Source organism: Onychomys torridus, chromosome 12 (assembly GCF_903995425.1).
Source record: "Onychomys torridus chromosome 12, mOncTor1.1, whole genome shotgun sequence".
NCBI lineage: Eukaryota > Metazoa > Chordata > Mammalia > Rodentia > Cricetidae > Onychomys > Onychomys torridus.
In genome coordinates this window covers 71,338,266-71,358,790 of record NC_050454.1, presented here as the reverse complement: position 1 = coordinate 71,358,790, position 20,525 = coordinate 71,338,266, and the positions used below count along the sequence as shown (strand labels likewise).

Here is a 20,525-nt window from a genome sequence, read left to right as displayed (position 1 = left end):
GGGATCTCCCATGCTATCAGACAAAGGCTCCTTCTGTGTCAGCACTGAACCATGCCCCGGGCACTGCCAGAGCTCCCTGGCGTTGCCAGGAATGTGTCTCTGACCCTCCTGGTCCAAGCTGACTGCTTATTCTGTGGTTCTACCCAAGGTGTGGCTGTGTCCCTCAGCACGAACTGTGACCTAAGGAGGCGGAGCTTAGGCAACAGGAAACAGCAGTTACTGCCTAAGGTTGCTGTCTCAACATTTGGGCATCACCAACTCCCAGACACACTCACAGGGCATCCCACAGCAGGCCTGTAGGCCAGACAGGGCCAGACAGGGCCAGACAGGGCCGTGGAACAGCTTTCTGTGCAGTGTCGATGGGTCTTGCACATTGAGTTATCATACCCTGTGTTACTCAGGGGGCCTAGGAGCGGTGATACTAATTCCAACAGAGCCAGTGTAGGGAGAAACTCAAAGCACACTCAGAAAGTGCCCTCGGGTGGCAAGAACCTTAGGTGATGTGAAGGCTTCTTAGTCCTGCCCAGGCAAGGGCAGGTCAAGATGACAGAGAGAGGCTGTGTTGCTGGTGCTGTCCCTGGCCTCAGACACTTTAAGTGGGTGGTACTGAGGCTGTATCCAGAGATCGTTGCTATGGGTCACAGGATCATCTGTCCAGGGGTGACCCTGACGGTGCCACCTCAGGAAACAGCTTAGTGACATGCTTTCCCAGGACCCACAGCTTCACATTAGCATCCAGCTCCCAGCCACGAAGCCATGAAGAGCTGACTACTTCCCCCATCCTTCCTAGCCAGTGCTTCCAGTTTGTCAAGATGTGGGAGTGACTTTGCCTTTTGACATAAATGACATTTCTAAGTCTTCCCTCGCCCCCAGCTGCATCCACCATTGTATTCCTACATCACTTGTGAAGTCTTTCCTTCGGATATTATGCAAACAGCAATGGGGAATCCAAGTGCAGACCTTCTCCCTGCCAGCTACTTAACCCTCACACTCCAAACCTGAGGCTTCACAACCGACCCCAGTGAAGATCTGCCTATGTGAAAATAGAGTGCACGACTTCAAAACATCTTCAAATTACATTTGGCTATTGGTTACTTGTTTATTTGTTTGTATGTATGTGTTGGGGAGCATGCCCATATAGAGGTGTGTTGTGTGTGTGTGTTGAGAGGACATGCACATGTGGAGGTGTGTTGTATGTGTTGGTGGGCATGTTCAGGTGGAGATGTGCTGTGTGTGTTGGGAGGGCAAGCTCATGTGGAGGTGTGTTGTGTGTGTGTGTGTGTGTGTTGGAGGTATGCACATGAAGAGGTGTGTTGTATGTGTATGCTGGGGGTATACTCATGTGGAGGTGTGTTGTATGTGTGTGTGTGTTGGGGGTATGCACATGTGGAGGTGTGTTGTGTGTGTTGTGAGGAGGCATGCTCATGTGGAGGTGTGTTGTATGTATGTTGGAGGTGTGTTGTGTGTGTGTTGGGGGGTATGCTCATGTGGAGGTGTGTTGTGTGTGTGTGTGTTGGGGGGTACACACTTGTAGAGGTGTGTTGAATGTGTATGCTGGGGGTATGCTCATGTGTAGGTATGTTATGTGTGTGTCTTGGGGGATATGCACATGTGGAGGTATGGTGTATGTGTGTGTGTGTGTGTGTGTGTGTTGGGGGGTATGTACATGTGGAGGTGTGGTGTGGAGGTATGTTGGGAGGGAGGCTTGCACATGGGGAGGCCAGAGGACAGCTTTTTGATTTGGTTCTCTCCTTGCACAGAGTGGGTTCTGGGAATTGAACTTGTCTGAAGATTAAGCTCTGGTGACAAGCACCCTCACCAATGAGCCATCTCCTCAGCCAGAAGATTTCACTAAAAAATAAATAAAAACGAAGCATTTTTCTTGCATAGCATTTTTGTTAATTCCTAAAAGGTTGAGTAAACCAGCCACCTTGTCCAAGACGGGACACTGCCTGTCTCTGAAGGTGTCTGGGGAAATCCACTGGGAAGGCCATGGGAGAGTCCAAATCAGCAGTTGACAGACTGGCTCCTTCTGGTTTCCCTTCCTGACCTCACCAACCTCCCCGTCCACTCGCACCCCCATCCTCCCGAATTTCAATGGCTTATTTTAAAAACAAAATAAACCAGAGGCAGGAGTGGATTTTATATTGCCCAGTTATTTCTCCCTTACTTGCTGTTGGAGAAGGAACTGAGCATTCAATCTTAGTTAAAGTTCTGTTTGAAAAAAAGTACGTACTCAAATGATGTCTTTGATTTCTGTAATTGCAGAACAGACCTGCATTTTCATTAAACTGCTTTCTCTGGTTTCAGAGCTCTGGTTCTCAGGAAAGCCAAGATTTGTGGATGAAGGACTCGGTCTTTTGAGCTCCAGGGTTCATTATCAATGAATGCAGCCAGGCGGTGGTGGCTCACACCTTCAATCCCAGCACTCAGGAAGCAGAGGCAGATGGATCTCCATGAGTGAGTTTGAGGCCAGCCTGGTCTACAGAGTGAGTTCCAGGACAGTCAGGACTGTTGCACAGAGAAATCATGTCTTGAAAAACCAAAAATTAAACTAACTAACTAACTAAGTAAACAAACAAACAAACAAACAAACAAATAAATAAATAAATAAGAATGAATGGGATAACTCTAAGGCTGTCTGGGAAGCTCCATAGCCTTCAAGAATGGAAATGTCTTCACAGAAAAAATATGGAGTAATATATAACAGTGCTGACTTTAACTCAAAATTATGGTTGACATGGTACTTCCTGTAATTTTTTTTGTTTGTTTTTGTTTTTGTTTTTGTTTTTCGAGACAGGGTTTCTCTGTGTAGTTTTGGTGCCTGTCCTGGATCTTGCTCTGTAGACCAAGCTGACCTTGGACTCACAGAGATCCACTTGGCTCTGCCTCCGGAGTGCTGGGATTCAAGGCGTGCGCCACCACCGCCCGGCTTGCTTCCTGTATTTATATATGTAGTCATGCTTTTGAATGCTGAAAGAAACGTGGCTATATCACCCCAGCCCCCAATACACGTTGTCTCGGTGAAACTCCCTAGGTCTCCACCTCAGCCTTATTAAAACAACTTCAATGAGATGTTTCAGTATCTGTAAAACCCTGACGGCTATAAAAGCAATGGCGTTCCTGCTAAGAGCTTTTTAATGCTTTGCTGAATGGTTTCTTCCTGCCCAGAAAGCTGATATGATAAGTTCGACAGTGAGGGACAGATTTCGTGCAGAAAGGCAGAGTCACTAGACCCCTGGGAAATGTTCACGGCGCTGCTGGGGCGTTTTGCTGAGTATAACAGATGAAGCATTTTAAATTAAGATGGTTTGAGCTTCAGGGTTCAAGCTATGTAAACAAACATGAGACGCTGCCCTTTATTCCCAGAGTAAAAGGGATTCTGTCTCGTGTCCCTGAACACCGTGGCTGCTATTTTTATTGGCCAGTTTCTGGCATCCTTCTCAAATATTGCATTTTTCTTTATGTGTCTCATAAACAGCTATTTCACATATGTGTACACATCTTTGAAAATGAGTATTAGTTACCTAGACATTATATAACATAACTTGGTTATATTTAAACCATATGGATACTTAAAATGTATACACGACATGTTCATCAAACATAAGTAAATGATTCTATTAACAAATTGAAGGAAGAGGGAGAGAGGGAGGGGAGTCCTTTAATAAATGTTCACAGATAAAGATGCCCCCCAAATACCCATCCAGTGACATTAAGCATGTCTGTGTGTTTTAAGTATGAGCACAAACACTGAGCAGACTTTGGACCTAAAGAGTCTCTATTTCCGCACTTGGGCTGAGGACACAGCTCGTGTGTGATCATTTCTGTCATTTTAAACCAGAATTAGGCAGCAGTGATCTCATTTGTTTACTAACAGAAAATCAAAATAAAGGAAAAAATTCTCCCCTGAGAAATAGATTTCTTATTCCAACATTTATGTTTAAAGTTTAATAATGGGCTTTAAATGCAGATGGATTCTTCAAACATCCAGGATTCTTTTTACCTCAGATCATTCTGACAGAGCAATCCCTTTCTGTGAGCTTTTGCATAGTTGTGGCTCATGGGGCTTGTGCTCCCCACGATCTCTCCACTGCAGAGTGTAACCTGGGCTCCCCAGGAGCTCCGTCTACCTGGATGATGTTACTGTAGGTTCTCTGCACACGGCATGGATGGCCCTGAGCAAGGAGAAGCTGTGAATGGCTCTGGCTGACATTCATCAGACAGCATTCACAGGATCGCTAAGCTGCTTGCTCTCTAAAATCTTACTAAAGCAACTTTATTTTATTTTCCTGTTCTGGGTATCGAACCCATGCTGCATGCCCACCACTGAGATGCATCCCTAACCCCAACACTTTTAGTAATCTTCTTTAAGAACCATCTTTAAATAAATGTAATAACACCAATGTTTATCATATTGACTTCAAATTTGGGTAATTACAGAAATAACCCAAAGGATGATATATATATATATTTCTGTTGTTGTTGGTTTTTTTTTTTTTTTTCAAGACAGGGTTTCTCTGTAGCTTTGGAGGCTGTCCTGGAACTTGCTCTGTAGACCAGGCTGGCATCAAACTCACAGAGATCCACCTGCTGCTGCCTCCCAAGTGCTACAGGCATGTGCCACCACCGCCCAGCTGCAAAACGTGTTTTTAAAGGGCAGTAGGCATGGTATCCCATTCAATACTCCTCTTTACTATTTAAGTAAAGAAGACAGAAAACACTGACGATCTGCTCTGCCTAGCTTTCCCTCAGTGGCATTAATCCTGAGCAGGAGGCAGGTTTAGGGGCAGATTTGCTGTGGCTTATTTAAACAGCTCACCAAGATAGCCCTGACACAGATGAGGGAGGGGCTCTGGGCAGGAGCAGCAGCCTTAACCCTGTTTTGGAGCTGCTGACTGGGGCTCACAGCCTCCCTTGGGAATCAGGAAGAAGCCATTTCTTCTACATGACTGGTTTGCCTTCCCTCTAGCTAAACTGTCCTTTCTTCGGGGATGCATGATCAAAAGGCATCTCCCTCCAGCCTTCTTGCAACATAGCAGCATGAGGCCCCTCTCCCCTTTCAAAAGTGGTGCTACCAAGTTTTATTTCCCTGCCTCACCAAAAGGAAACGTGACCCACACCTCATGGCCGCCTACCTTTCCTTCTGCTGAACAAATCAGGCCTGTCACCATGCTTTGGTCATTCTTCACTGAGTGTCCATGACCAGTCCATCCGATTTCCCACATGCAAAGGGGAAAGTGGCCAGTGGAAGCTAGACCTAGACCAAGCCACCTAGAAAAGAAGTAGCCACCCCAGGACCCAGGCTGTGCCAGCATGTTCCCAATAACTGGCCAGTCCTAACAGGGACCCACGAAAGGGCTCTACACCTGGGTTCAAACGAAGGTGCTAATAAATTACAAGATGTTTTTATTCCACCTGTGCCTTGAGAGAGGGTCAGAGGCACGATTTTCATACTTAAATTATGGTTCCCAGACCTTAAGTGCCATCCAACCAGACAATGAAAGCAATACAGCTGATCCCAGCTCAGATCTACATCCACCTTTCAATAACAGTGACTTCATTACTTTAAAGGATTGCTGAGCGGCCAGCCTAAAAGTGCAGGAGATGTTTTGTCATAGTCATGACATCATTGTAGGACTAACAGTGATCTTACAAATTACAAATAAAAGTGAAAAATAATCCGATCAAGGTCATTTGACCACACACCAAGTCAAGTCAGGAGAATAAACCAGTCTGGGTACAAGGGCCTGGCTAGTTCTGCACTCAGTGATCTAGAAAATTCCTGGAAAAATAACCACATGACAAGTCTCCCTTCCGTCTTCTCGCCCTTCTTTCTTCCCCGTTTTGGGAATTGAACTAGGGACCTTGGTGCAGTCTGTGTTCCACCACTGAGCTCTGTTCCCAGCCCTACAGACAGTACATTTCATGTTGTCAACAGTACTTCCAGTCTTACAAGTATGTTAATCCTATGAGTCACCAGGTATAAACTGTATTCAGAAGAGCTGGTGTTATTTTCTAAAGAAGGGGGTGGGAAGAGGGGGAGAAGAAGCAGTGGATGGGGGAGGTGGAGGGAAGGAGGGAGAGAGGGAGGGAGGGAGGAGGAGAGAGCATCTGGAGGAAAAGAAACCTCCACCCAACTGGAATGTGCAATTCACTTACTTTGCTTGAGCAGCACAGAGGCACAGACCCCCTTGGACAGGAGAAGGGCATAACACAGAGGAGGTCAAACACCAGTGACAAAATGTTTGCAAATGTGTCGCTCGAAGGAAAAACAAAAGGAACTGCACCACGAGTGGGTTTCCAAATTTAGTGATTTTTCCTTTCAATGAGAAAGCTAATTTTTGCTTAACTACAGGAAAAAGCCTGGGGTTCAGTGTCTTTGGGTGTCTCCCATTCTCCATATGATCACTAATTCCAGTGTCTTCCACCTCGGTTACACTGACAGAGAGAAACATTGAGTTCCTACCTCTATAAAAACTGTGACTTCCCAAGTGAGCTTGTAATATTGGTGTTTATGGCCGCAGACAGAGGCTCCTCTCAGCTTTTCTTTGCACTGAGAGGTGGTCACTGCACAGGCTCATGGCTGCTCCAGAGAATGTGTCACGTTGACCTCTCAGTCCTAAAAGGGACATTTCTACCACCGTTGCCTCTTAGGCTCAGGAGCTCTGGGGAATCCTCAGGCTGGGACCAGCATGGCTGGGGGATGGGCTTGAGGCCCCTCCCCTCCCTGCAGAACTACTGATTAGAGATCCCCGAGAGAAGGGGAGTCGGTGCCTTGTCTACTCACTGATGACTCCACCAGGCTCCAGGGAGTCACTTCAAGCTAGCAGCCACACGGAAGAAAAAAGACCAGAATGTGGGAAAGGTGTTGGAAGTGGTGTGAGGGAGGGAGAGGGGGTGGGGCGGTAGAGGAGTCGGAGTCGTTATATACACACATGACATTGGTCAAAGAACTTTTTTTTTTTAAAAAAAATGGAGCGTGTCACCATCAGCCATGAATGGAGGAAACAGGAGTGACCCTTCAGCTCTCCCTGGCCAGATATGCCATTAAGCCACCTAGCAAGTTCTCTGGGGACAGACAAGCTGGGGACACCTCCTTCCTATAAGGAATGGTACTCTGGAGAAGTTCTAAGAAATCAGGGCCTTGCACAGTAGTAGTGAGCTGACTGTGCTGCCTATAAAACACTTTACTGAAACAACCACTGAGCCAGAAAAAAAAACTCAGAAAAAAACGACCCTGAATTCCATGGGAACGACCCACGAGTCCACCCTTCCCTTTTAGTCTCCCCAGTGTACATGTCACACAAAACCCACGTGGAAAGAGAGTTTGCCTTTCAGTCCACAGCAAGGCCTGATCTCACATGCAGACAGGGAGCAAGGGCAGAAGGGTCCCCCGGGGGAAGCTCTGTCCGGTGCCACCTCACATTGCTAAGTGACAGGTCAGGAAATCTGGCAAAATCTCAGTACAGGGCTGACCACAGCTGAGATACACTGAATTGACCTCGGAGCCAAAAGAAAGGTGTAGTGTCCCAGGAGGGGGTTACAATTATGGGTTGTGCTCACACACCAAAGCAGATCTTAAGCAGACTCATTTCAGGTTGGGAAAACTGTCATGACCGTTAACATTTACTATTCCAATAGATCCGTAGAATCAGGCAGTACCTACCTGGGACAGCCCTAAATGGACAGAAGCGGTCTCAGATATATACATGATTTTGCCATCAGAGGCCACCACAAAAACGAAGCCATCCAGGGTCTGTAAAGAGAAAGTGTCAGGGTAGAGAATGCAATTAGACTTCATCAGTGAGGAGAAGGGCTGAGGGGCGTTGCTTCGTGGGGGAGGGTGCTTGCTCAGCATGCATGGGGCCCTGGGACAAAATTATGTATGAGCATTTTTGTTATGTAAAGAACCGAACCCAGGGGCTCCAGGTACCCTGCTCAAAGTCTACTTCCCAAGCCAGGCTCTCAAAGCACTTGTAAAACAATCTCACATCCACATACAGAACCACGCAAAATGTCTGAGAAGTCCTAACCCGCTCAATTTGAACGCCGCCGTGCCTTTGTTGTTTGGGCTTATTTTAGCACTTAGAACGAATCCGGTGTTCTATGGTTCTTAGGGGAACATCTACCGCTCTACAGACTACTTAATGTGGGAATTGGCAGCAGCTTATACCACAAGGACCAACAGTTTATTCGCCACAGTTTTCTAGTTACCCCTAAGTACCGCTTGAATAATAAATTCCTACCATTGCCATTCACCAGAAAATAAAACAATATGTCCGATTATTCTACCAGACCGTGTCTACAGAATCAAGCTTTAGACTTTGAAAGAGATCAAATGACCTTTGCCAAAGTCAGGGAGGAAACAAGTATCAATTTCTGAAAAATGAAAGGGACTCCAATGAAATTCTGGTTTCTGTCTGAGTTGGCTAACCCTCCAGAAATAACGTGGGATTGTAAAAAGTGATTCAGCCAACAAAGGAAGTAACAACTAACTGTCAACGACAAAACGAAATGCTTTTGGAAAAGAAGAAACTATATTGTATTTGTTCGTATTTTAAGTTCAGGAACCCCCCTCCCCAAAGGGGACAAAAAAGTTGGTTAAAAAAAAAAGCTCCATACATCTCAGAATGTGCACCCATAAAAATATTCCAAACTAATTTCTGGCTACAAATTCTATTTTTACAGCATGTAATTGAAAGCAGATTACCTTTGAGTTTCTTCAAAACACTCCTTCAAAGGGGAGGAGATGTAAAAAGAACGACGTAGAAACGAAATTTGAAGATCCCCTTACATTTGCTTTATCACATAGTTTGCTACCAAAATTCTTTGTCATCTAACCTGTCTACATTAAAGGTAAAATCACTTTTAAAAACATCATTCCACTTTTAACTCAGCTATATAGTATTTTCCTGACAGAATAGGTGACATTTCAGATATGAAAACCAAAAGTCAATTTCTAACGTTCTGATCTGGATGCTGGACTTCAAATTCATTTAAGAAATACTAAACGGATCTCTCACTGCGTCTAAGGAAATGAGTGGAGTTACGATTAAAAATTGAAAGTTGTCAGGAGTAGCTTCAAAAAAATAAATAAATAAATAAATAAATAAATAAATAAATAAATAAATAAATAAAAATCCTGTTCTTAAAGGGAAGTGTGGGGCATCACCCCCACAGGGATTACCCAGTCGGAAGGAGTTCACTTTACCCACCGGGTTTCTTCTGGGTGCCTAGGTCTCAGTTGTCACTGAGGATGAAGGTCACGGTAGCAAGGGGTTGAAATAAGCCAACGGCCAAACAGCGTGCTGCGGGCTGCAAGTGAGCTCCCAGCGACCTCGAGGGCGCAGGCTCACCCGGCCACCGTCACCGGGCTCTGCTGCTACTTCCTTCGCTAAGGCTGTGAAGGCTCCAGGCTCCAAATACCGCCCCCGCTCCCCCACCTTCTCCAACTCCAGGGAGTGCAGGTTTTAGGTCACACCCGGGGTTTGGAGCACAGGTTTTCAAAGAGATGGGAGTTTCTGTTTTGTTTGCTCAACGCTGGCTCTCCCACCAGTAGGGCCTTCCGCGAACTTTTGTTTTGTTTTGTTTTGTTTTTTAAGAAAACACAAAATAGAAGAAGGAAATGCAGAATAGCCATCCGTGGGCATTTTTCGGTGGCAGAGACAAATGACAGGAGTTGGGAGGGAATGAATCGCGTCGTTGACCAGACTCTGAGAACCGCCTTTGAGAGGAGAGGAAGGTGGCGCTGTCCTCAGCTTCCCCAGCCGCTGAGCTGGAAGTGGCCGCGGGCGCCGGGGCTGCCCAGCCCCAACCGCAAGTTGGGGTAGGGTTCTGGGGAACCTAGTGCCTGACCCCAAATCAAGGAAGAGCTCTAAGACCGATGGCCCTGGAGGACGCCCCATATCTGGGTTATTGATGAGGGCCACAGAGCTGGACCAACTCTTGCTACGACCTCGTGGATGCTACTTATAACTTCCACGTCCTCAATTTCCCCGCTCAGAATAAAATGCAGAGTGCAGGGGATAGGGGGTTGGGGTGCAGCGAGATGAAAAGGTTTTAAAAGAATCTAGCCTGGGATCGGGGACCCTGGAGAGTCAAAGATTCGCGCACTGCCTCGGCCATCTCAACTTCTCTAGCGACAGCTGGGGCGCATTGCTTGCGAGCTGCGGGCACACTGGCTTGGTCTCCAGTGCCCGGCCGGGTCTGCCACAGGGCGAAGCAGAGTGCCAAGGACTCAGTCCCGCTCCGGACGCCGCCCTGTGCCTGACTCTCCGGTATAGCTGGAGGAGGGCTGGGTGTGGGTAGCGCAGGCCTGACTGCACTCCCGACCAGAGACACCCCAGGTCCCCTTGCCCCGCGCCTCTGCGTCCTGGAGGCGCCGCGGGGAACCCCTCCCCACAGCAGCCGCCCCGCGACACTGGCTCTACCTGCAGCAAATGGGATCCCAGCTCTTTGGCCACGCTGTCCAGGGGCCCTGTTCTGCTCGGCTGTCCCCACGCGTCTCCTAGACCTGGGACAAGGGAATAAAGCAAACCATTTAGCCGCAGCACCCACAGACGCCAGGGCTCCAGGCCAGACACGTGGAACCCCCGCTGCGTGCGCTCCCCCCACCCCCAGCTCCGACCTCTATCCGTCACCCTGCTCCCGAGTCCCCACAGACTCAGCCGGGTGTCCCGGGTTTAAAAACCCAAAGCTTCACAGCCGGACACGGTGGCGCGTGCCTTTAATCCTAACACTAGGGAGGGTCTCTGAGTTCGAAGCCAGGCTGGTGGTCTAAGAGTGATTTCAGGACAGCCTGAGCTACAGAGAAACCCTGTCTCAAATAAAAACCAACCAACCAACCAAAAACACCAAAGGGGTAGCAAATAAACAGAAACAACGCCCCCCCAAGCCCGAGGACAAACTTCCTCGGGGTGGGGAGCCCAGTCCGGGGTCCCGTGCCTTTGCTCCCTGAGCCTGCCTGACCCACCGCTCCCGGGGGTCACCCACGTGCTCGTGGCTCTGAAATTGCGGTTTTATTTGAAATGCCACAAAGTAATCTAATCTGCTTTGAAACTGGTGATCCTGGGAGCCAAACGGGGGTATTGATTTGACCAGTAAATACTCCCCCTGCGCTCCCGCCCTCTTCCCACCCCTACCCTGTGCAGCCCGCAAAGATCATCAGGTCGCGTGACCCTCTGTCTTCTGGGCGCCCACAGCTTCTCCGGAACTCGGTCCTCTTCGATCCCAGAGCTCCAGGCACTCTCAGGTGGCTTTTCAGGGCACTTGTCTGTTCTCACACAATCAGGGGTCTCCCATCCTCTCCACCTACAGGGATCCCTTAAGATCTGAGATTTCTACCCCAGAGTGCAGCTGGGAAAAGAGAGCCCGGCCCTTCCCAGTCTCCCTCTCCCCACGTCCCTCACCCCAGCCCACCCCACCCTCGCTAGCTGCTGTGGTCCCGCAGAGGTTTTCCTCTGTCCACTCCAAAGGCAGGTGACCAGTTCTCAGCAGGAGTTCGAACCCATGGCGTTCACTCTTGGGACCCAGCAGGCGCGTCCTCTGGTGAACTGTAGGCTAGTCCAGATCTCCTCCTGCCCGTGTGCCTTAAGTGTGGGGCTACAGGTCAGCGGCCACTTGACAAGGCTGGACACTGAGCAGGCATCCTGGCTAGCCTTAGCAAATAGCGTGGCTACAACCCCCCTCTGTATGGTTCCCTACCTACACGTGGTCTCTGAGCCTCCAACCTAGGAAATAGAAACCGTACTCCGAAGTCCAGTACAGCTTCCCGGAAACCATTCGGAAACTGAAGGAAAGGGTAACCTCTAATTTCTGCTCCCATCCAGGTCTTCACTTCAGGGAGAAGTGGCTAGTTAACACACATTCTCTCCCCCACCTCACCCCCAGTGCCCTGCAAGGATGCAGCTTGTCATCCCGGCCCCTGAGCCTCTGTCTACAGCAAGGTGGTTCTAAATCAGCTGCTTCCAAGCAGCCACACACCGCCCCCCACCTAACCCCAGCCCAGCACCCCTCGCTTCAGGCTAGGTCCTTTGTTTTGTGGAGAGGAAAGCTGGGCATCACCAGGCCTTTGTCCCCTTTGGAATATCCTTGGAAAGAACCACGGTGTAAAATTCCAGGAGGTTCACCCAGAAGAACGAATTTAGTAAGGGTCTAGGAAATCTAATTGCTGAAGTCAGACAGATGGGTACTAGGGACTGTCCCCTCCCCTGCCTCTGGGGCCTTCCTTCGTTTGAGTGGTACTATGGCTATGAAGTCATCCTTGACTCTTGACCCCCCAGTGAAAAGTTGCCTCTCCCCCTCCCCCCTTTTCTGACTTCTCCCAGAATCTTCCAGGGACCCTTCCCATTTGGGAATGACCTCCAAACCAGCCACCTCCATAATCGGGCTTCCCCGGAAACCTGTGGAAGGTCCTGTCTCCACAACCAGGGGAGCCCCTGGGCACATAGGACTATTTTCGGTATAATTCAAATACCCGGATGTTTTTGTACATCACTATAATTTTCCTGTAACGTCTCGAAAATGTGCCTCTTTTGGATCTGGCAGAGGTGTCTGGGCTCCATGGGACAATTCCTCCACTCACCACCCCCCCCCCACACACACACACAGCCACCTCATCCCACAGCAGTGACTCTGCCAGCTCTTCCATTAGGAGCTGCTATGGGAGAGGTCTTTTCACTCAGCCCATAAAAGTATACTTTGGGCTGAACTTAGAGACGGAATAAAGTAAGGTTTGTCATGAAAAGAAGAGGCGAATGGCCCTTATCTAGACCCACCCAAGGGATTTACGTATTTATTTGAAGAGTAAGGGTAGAGTTGAAGACTGGATTGGGCTGCCCCAGAATTCATAGTTAATGGTGGTCGGTCACACTGGACCCTAAACCGGCTTCTTCCCAGGAAGGGAGCCTGAGGCCCCACCCTCATCAGCAGTGTCCCAGGCTTAAGATCGAGATCCTCAACTTATTAACCTCTACAGACAAGCTGGGAGCCCCCAGTTAGAAGGCCAGGTCACATGGTGAGACCCCAGGGAGAGACTGCTGGGGAGGGAGCCAAGCCCACATGTCCATTTCTAGGGGTTTTTCCTCTGCTGTCCTGGGGCCGGTACGGTACTTGCCCCCCACCCCCCACCGTATTGCCTGTTCTTCAGTTTAAACCCCAGCAGGCCACTGACATCAAGAAGCTACATAGGGTCCCTCCTCTCTTGGCCTCTTGGTCAGTGGGTCAACAAACAACTTAGGAGTAACTATGGGGGTCTCAGCCAGGCTCTTGGGGGTACCTCCAGACAAACCACAGACTACAACACATTGGACCACAAACCAAGAGATTTAGGACAGGAAGAGAAATTAATCTCTCCCTGGGAGGCTGGCTGCCCACTTGCAACTCAGGTGCAGAGACTCTGGGTTTTCAGATACCACTGTACCAACACGGGGATCTAGTGAAAATGTAATGAAATTAATACCCCCTCCTTCTGGGGGCAGGCCTGCCTGGCCCCTACCTTGCAGAGAAAAAGAGAGTGTGAAAACACAGTTAGGGAGCCTCCTCTACAGTGGAGACCTGGCCTCCTTTTTCCTCCATTGTTTAGGGTGTCATCTCCCACTCTTCAGACTACCCCAGGAGCTCTGACCTTCTCCACTCAAAACCACACTGTTTTAGGACTAAGTTAGAGAGCGCCATCATGCAAACCATTACTACATCCCATGGTCCCTTGTCCTTGTCCTCGTTTCTGGGGAAGGCAACTTCAAACCAGTCAGAATGGGTGGGGGCAAGGAGCCAGCTCCTTGGTAGTCTTCATCCAAGAGCACACAGGTCCATCCCTCCACCACCACCTCCCACACCACCACCACCCCAACCTCCTGCCCCTGGACCCTATCTACCACTTGGATCTGAGCACCACCTGGAATCCTTGCCCTGAATCGGGCTGGGCAGTTGCTAGGGCCTCAGCCTGTGCAGGGGTATAAAAGCCAGACTTGTTATCCGGCCCTCTGGCTTGTTTTCCCCAGAAGGGCCAACAGCTAGTACACCTCATGCACTTCCTTTGTAGACAAGAAGCCAGTAAATTGTCCCCAGTTCACCAGCGCCCCCCCCAGAGTCCTTCTGCGCCCTCTCAAGTCCCTGAAAAAGCCTCTTCTGGCACCCCCATTTCAAAGCGGGTGGCAAAGGTGGACTGTGTAATGTATCTGTAGACGGTGGGTCCGGAAGGTGGGGCTGTCACCTACTGGTTGGTGGGACAAAGGGGTTGGCTTCAGGGTTTGGGCATCCCACAACACCTGGCCTAGAGTGTACACTCTGACATCAAGGCGAAGGCCCCTAAGACAGCAGCCTCCAGGGCTGAAAAGTACTTAGCAGATAAATCGTCACACTCGGGAGAAAGCGGCCGGAAGAGCCAGGCGCCCATGCCCACTGGTGCAGCCACCAGCTGCATGCCCCTCGCAGTACCCCAGCGCTCCAGTTCCCCGTCCAAAGCTGCATGGGGGCAGAGACTGCACCAACCTGGGAGTGCCAGGCTCCAAAGTGGAGAGAGGGAGAAGGTTGTAAAGACAACAATTCACACACACACACACACACACACACACACACACACACACACACACCTCTTAAAATGTTAGTCTTATTAAAAAAAAAAAGTACATGTTTTTGGATTTCGATAGCAAGCGCCTCCTGGGTTTATAATTCCATACAAGCATAGGGCAAGAGTGTCCTTACCAAAGTGTCAAAATCAAATCATTTTGATCCACGGAAGGAAGCATGACCTAAGTCAGTCCAATCCTGCTGGGTATTTTGATGAAGAGGTGAGGGGCTGTGTGCAACTGAATTTAACTCCAAAGAATCCAGTTGCTGGTGTAATTCAGGCCTTGAACTAACTAACTAACTAACTAACTAACTAACTAACTAACTAACTAACACACACTCTCTCTCTCTCTCTCTCTCTCTGTGTGTGTGTGTGTGTGTCTGTCTGTCTGTCTGTATCTCTCTCTCTCTCTCTTTCTCTCTCTGTGTGTGTGTGTGTGTGTGTGTCTGTCTGTCTGTATCTCTCTCTCTCTTTCTCTGTGTGTGTGTGTGTGTGTGTGTATGTGTCTGTCTGTCTGTGTCTCTGTCTGTCTGTCTGTCTCTCTCTCTCTCTCTCTCTCTCTCTCTGTGTGTGTGTGTGTGTGTCTGTCTGTCTGTATCTCTCTCTCTCTCTCTTTCTCTCTCTCTGTGTGTGTGTGTGTCTGTGTCTGTGTCTGTCTGTCTGTATCTCTCTCTCTCTTTCTGTGTGTGTGTGTGTGTGTATGTGTCTGTCTGTCTGTGTCTCTGTCTGTCTGTCTGTCTGTCTCTCTCTCTCTCTCTCTCTGTGTGTGTGTGTGTGTGTGTGTGTGTGTGTGTGTGTGTGTGTGTTGCTTTCTTTGAAGTACACTGGGATAAGACGCCTATGCCTTCTCGCCTTCCAACATGAAAAAGGAGCAGAGGAGATTCCATTCCTGAACCTAGCCTTGGGCCAGTCTCTCCTGCCAGGAATAATGAGTGTGCTGGGTCCGAACCACCCTTACCCACTAACAGGAAGCCCAATCGGAGCTCCCTTAGAGGATATGGACTGGTGGAATCCACAGCAGGGGTGCTCTGGGTCTGGCGGGTAGAAACTGGGTACACTCTGTAGGGTCTGCCTCATATTTCAAAGCCCCTCCAGAGGCTGGGCCTTATTACTCAACAGAGCTCAGGCTATGTCACCCCCAATCACCCACTAAGGTGCCCCCTTTTCCCTATTTCTAGGCCTTCTTCCAAAGCTAGCTTTGCTGAGATGCCTTCCCCACCCTGTTTACCTCCATATCAGTTTAGCATGGGAACAAGGGTAGAAACTGGAGAGCCTTTGACATGAGGTGTTGCCCCTGCCTCCCCGCTATTCAAGTGTCTCTGGGCACAGAGAAAGGGTGGTTTTCCACGTCTGTTGCAAGGTTCCTCTGTGCTTTCTCTCACTTGGTCTACAACGATGCTGTGTGAACACGGAGTCCTCGATGGGCCGGTTTTACAGAGACAATGTTTCAGAACACCTACCCTCAAGCCTTCAGCAAAAATGGAAAGCATTCCTCAAAAGCTGCAGGACTTCTCCAATGTGCTGCCTGGCCCTTCCCGGTTTCTCTTTCTGGTGGCCTCTGCACTGCCAGAGTACAGGCCTCCCAGTTACCAGCATTAGCTGGCCGCTGGCCTGTCCCTCTTTGGCCTCAATTTCCCCAGCTAGGAAGGGGTCCTCTAAGACATTACTTCCTTTCCTAAGTTGGCCTTCTAGATTCTCCTTTACCCAGTGAACACCCTTGCTCAGAGCAAACCTGTATTCAGCAGCTGGGTTCTTGCTCAGCATCTTTTGTAAGGGAGAACTAATCTAAAGGTCTTGTTAGTGCCCAGGACTGCCCTGGCCAAGTCTCCTGAAAGCCACAGTCTTGACTGGCATCAAAGCAGCCGACCTGGGTTCCCCCAAAACAGGTTCAAGCAATTACAGGGAGGAGGGGGTACTTCATTTTGTATAACAGAGATATTTCAAAACACAGGACCCGCTCTTGGTGAGAGACTCCCAGCTCCCTAACTCCTCACCTGAAGATGGGGGTTACCATGAGGGTGAGTGGGTGGGCAAGCTCCTTGGGGGTAGACTACCCCTTCTCGACTGTATTCCTAAGCCAGCATTGCAGGGGATGGAGTTAGGGCACTGCCCCCTTCCTCGCCTTGGCCCCACAATTTCAGAGCCATTTCCAAAAATTTCTAGAGCCAAATAGCTCCAGGCTGACCCCTTCAGGGAATGCCAACCTTTAGAGTCACCGGCTATAAGGTAGAGGTGGCCCCAGCTGCTCAGGGCAGCACCCACAGAGCACCCACTCCCGCAGGGTCGCAAGACCCAGCCAAGTGCCCTCTCGGGCATCCCAGACCAGAGCTCGTTTAAATGGCTGCTGTGTGGCACACACAGCATTGTCCGGGTTTTTGTAGTCTTTGCTGGCCAGCTCCCAAACAAGACTGGCTTACAGTTAGTCCTTTGCCCCTAGCCCTCCCTGCCAGCTAATCTCTGGTTTGTTCGAATTCATTGACAACAGATCATTTACTTTTTTGATAATTTCTTTCTATTTTTTAAAACCCAGTATGGCTGGGCGAGGCAGGAGGCCCGAGCTCCACACCTATTTTGTAGCAAGCGGACATGAAGGCGGATCGCAGGACAGTAGCTAACAACACTGCTCTTCCCGTGTGGGAAGGAGACTGAAGAAAATCTGCCGTTGCAAAACCAAGTTCGTGTTTGTTTGCTTGTTTTTGTTGTTTAACTTCCACAGAAACTTCAGGCAGCCGGGAATCAATTCTACCTCTCGGGCCAAGGGGCTCACGGTTGGCCGTCAAGACTAGAGCTTCCCAGACCAAGAGCTTCCCGCACAAGGAGAGAAGTCCCGAGGAACCTTCCTCGGGCCCAGTTAGGTAGGTTTCAGGACGGCGGGGCGGGAGCAGAGCGCTCCGAAGCGGGGCTGGGAGGCCCGGCCGAGCCTGCGCCTGCGGCCACCTCCGCCCCGGGCTGCTCCGAGTCGGCCGCGCTCCGGGGCGTAGAACTGGAGGCTAAGCCGGAGCTCCACCAGGGTGGTGGAGGAAAATTCAGCTAAGACTCAGACAAAGGAAAAACAGCGGGTGGCAGCAGCGGGGTGGGGGGGGGTCTTGCCGATTTCGGGTGCAGCGCCCGGCGGTGAACAGCACTAACGGAGCAATCCTGTGGCCGAGGGACACCTGTCGCCACCGGGGCAACGACCCTCCAAAGCCTGTCTTCCTTCCCCGGCTGGCTCTCCAAGAGGCCTGCTCTGCACGGCCGGCCCTGGAGCCCGGAGGTCCTGGAGGCAGCAGGCCTCGGAGCGCTGCGCTTCCTGACAGTGCCCCGGACCGAGACCTGATTCTCTGTGGTGCCTGACCCAACCGCTGGTCACCCTCGGAAGCCCGCTGGAGCGTGCCCACCCAGTAGGCCGCTATTTCCTGCAAACCCGAGTCCGCAGGAGAGCTGCGGCCCAGGGACACTCGCGCACCCTAGCACTTTTAAATCCTGAAATGTTACACTCAGGCCCGCCCGCCACTTTTGAAACAATCCCTTTTTTCTTTGCGGCTATGTCCTGGCTCATCCAATCTCTTGTCTCCTTTCCATGTCATCGTTTCCCAGAGCAAAGGGAGGAGAGTTGGAAAAAGCGATATCCAAGCCTTGGAAGGCCCCGGCGGCTGCTCACAAATGCTCGGATCGGCAGCGTTGGCCTGCGGTGCCTGGGTCTTGCTCTGCATCCAACCGCTTGTAGATGCTAGAGCCGCGAGATCCTTTACCGCCAGCAGAAGAGAGAAGAGATGGGGGAAGAAGAAGAAGAAGAAGAAGAAGAAGAAGAAGAAGAAGAAGAAGAAGAAGAAGAAGAAGAAGAAGAAGAAGAACCCAAAGCAGAAAAGAAGTAAGGAAAAGGAAATAAAATTAAAATGGGAGAGAGAGAGAGAGAAGAGAAGAGAAGAGAAGAGAAGAGAAGAGAAGAGAAGAGAAGAGAATGAACTGGTGTTGGGAGGAAGGACTGAAAGAGAAGGTGAGAAGGGCTGGGAAGGAAGGGGAAAGAACCCAAATAAAGTAGCATGCCAGCTTGGCAGCAAACACCAACCTAGGGATAACGCTTTTCCCCCACTCTGCCCCGGAGCGAAGAGGTGACTGACTCCTGGCTGGGAGCAGCCATGTCCCTTTCCCTTAGCCCGGGCCGCAGCACCAGGCGCGGCCACAGTAGCCGGGGCCCTCGCGGGCTTCTCCCGCGCGTCGGAGCCTCCTTTTTGCAGCAACCCCTCCCCCCCCACCCGTCCCCAGACGCCCACCGGCAGCCTCACCTTCCGGGAAGACCGCGCGCATCTTCAGGTAGCTGGTGGTGAGTCGGATGATGGACGCTTTGTCCAGCTGCGAGGTGATGGCCGACGGCAGCGGGAGCAGCTTGGCCAGCTCATAAAACTCACCATTTTCCTTCTCCCTCCTGGTTTTGGCCGCATTTTTGGACTTCTCCTTCATCGCGCCTTGGCTCTGGGCATATTAGACCTCGCCGCGCTCCAGGCCCGCGGAATCCGGCTCGGGCTGCAGCCGCCGGGACGGGGATCGGGATGCCAGGGGTCAGGTGAGTCCGAGGCTGTCGGGCTCCGGCAGGTGCGAGGGACCGGCCCGGAGCACGGCGCGGCTTCTGCACAGTCGCCAGCCCTGAATCCGTCGCCAACCAGCTGCGCAGCCCCGCTCTCCGCCCGAGGCCGGGGGATGGCCCGTCCGCTGTGGACCCGAGTCCTGGCTTTCTGCTCGCCTTTCCTCCTCTTCTCCAGTCTCTCGGGCCTCGACCTTCCCGGGGATGCTGTGTGTGCAAGAGCTGGCGGCGACCCTGTTTAGTCCTTAAAGGAGGGCTTGCACCCGCTGCGGCGAAGGCCCTCGGAACGCAGGGGCGGCACGGGCGGCGGCGGCAGCGGAGCCATGGGGCGGCAGCCGAGCCGAGCGAGGTGGCGGCGGCGGGGGCCAAGCCTGGGCTCGGTGCGCTTTCTCCTGCCCTCCCCGGCGGTTCCGGGTGCCTGAGGCCGGGCGTCCGGAGCCCGCGAGCTGTGGCCAGGCGCAGCAGCGGCTCGGCGCTCCACGTGCGACCGAGCGGCGTTTGTTTATGGCGGACCCGCCTTCGGGCGGAGCGCGGGGCGGCCCGGGGGAGGGGGGGGAGGGAGGGGCCGCAGCGGGGGCGCTGAGTCTCGCCTCCGACCCCGCCGCGGCCCGGGAGTGGCCCGCGCGCCTCCGCGTCGCCGCCTCCAGGGACTGTCCCGCCGGAGAGCCGCGCGCTCCCGTGCTGGGGGTAAGTCGGGGTGAGTGAGCGCACAGGGCTCGCGGCGCCTGCTCGCTCCGGAGGCTGAGTGGCAGGGCTGCGGCCAGAGGATGGGCGGTGGGGTGCGGCGAAGGAGCCAGGAGGGAGGGGTGCGGTGGAGTCCGCGGTGGCTCCAAGCAGGTCAGCCCCGGGCGCCAACAGCTGGCCAAGGGCCCCTCAGGGAGGACCCGTACTGCAGCTGGTCCCACACTCGTACCTTCCGTGGGTCACAGGCCTGCAAACCTAAAGGGGGTCACCAAGGGGGGGAAAGTCACCCCCTTCCCCTCATCCACTGGCACACATGCACCGAAGTGACCTTTCCGCCCTTTCTCGTCGGGGCAAAGGGAGGCTGGCGCTTTCCCGAGAGAGGATCGAGAGGCCGTGGGTGCACAGGGAGGACCCGAGGGCACGGGGTGGGGTGGGGGAGCTGGGCCCAAGGGCCAAGCCTCTTGCCCGGCGCTGGCGCAAACAGGGCCCAAGCGCCCTGATTCTGGTGACCCAGAGGGCGGCGGGAATATGGGCAACCGACTTTGGGCCAGGGCTTCAGGGCGATCCTAGCAGAGCCAGGGTCACCCGGGGATGCGGATGCGACCCACGGAGATGGAGGAGAAGGCCGTTGGAGAAGGGAGACTCGGTCGCCAAGAGTGAAGCTTTCTCCCACCGGGTCACACTACGTTAAACAATCCCGTGGCGTCT

At 51.7% G+C, this 20,525-nt stretch overlaps 1 protein-coding gene across 1 annotated transcript in view; it reads right to left on the bottom strand.

Annotated features, from left to right (window-relative positions):
* Sim2 (SIM bHLH transcription factor 2) overlaps positions 1-19,586 on the bottom strand; it is a 44,021-nt gene extending 24,435 nt beyond the window's left edge. The window contains exons 1-3 of the mRNA XM_036203991.1: positions 18,838-19,586; positions 10,434-10,516; positions 7,670-7,759 (exon numbers count right to left, since the gene is read on the bottom strand). Coding sequence (XP_036059884.1) covers positions 7,670-7,759; positions 10,434-10,516; positions 18,838-19,012 — 348 coding nt within the window. The 5' untranslated portion in view covers positions 19,013-19,586. The remainder of the gene's footprint in view (positions 1-7,669; positions 7,760-10,433; positions 10,517-18,837) is intronic.
* Positions 19,587-20,525: the final 939 nt, after the last annotated feature.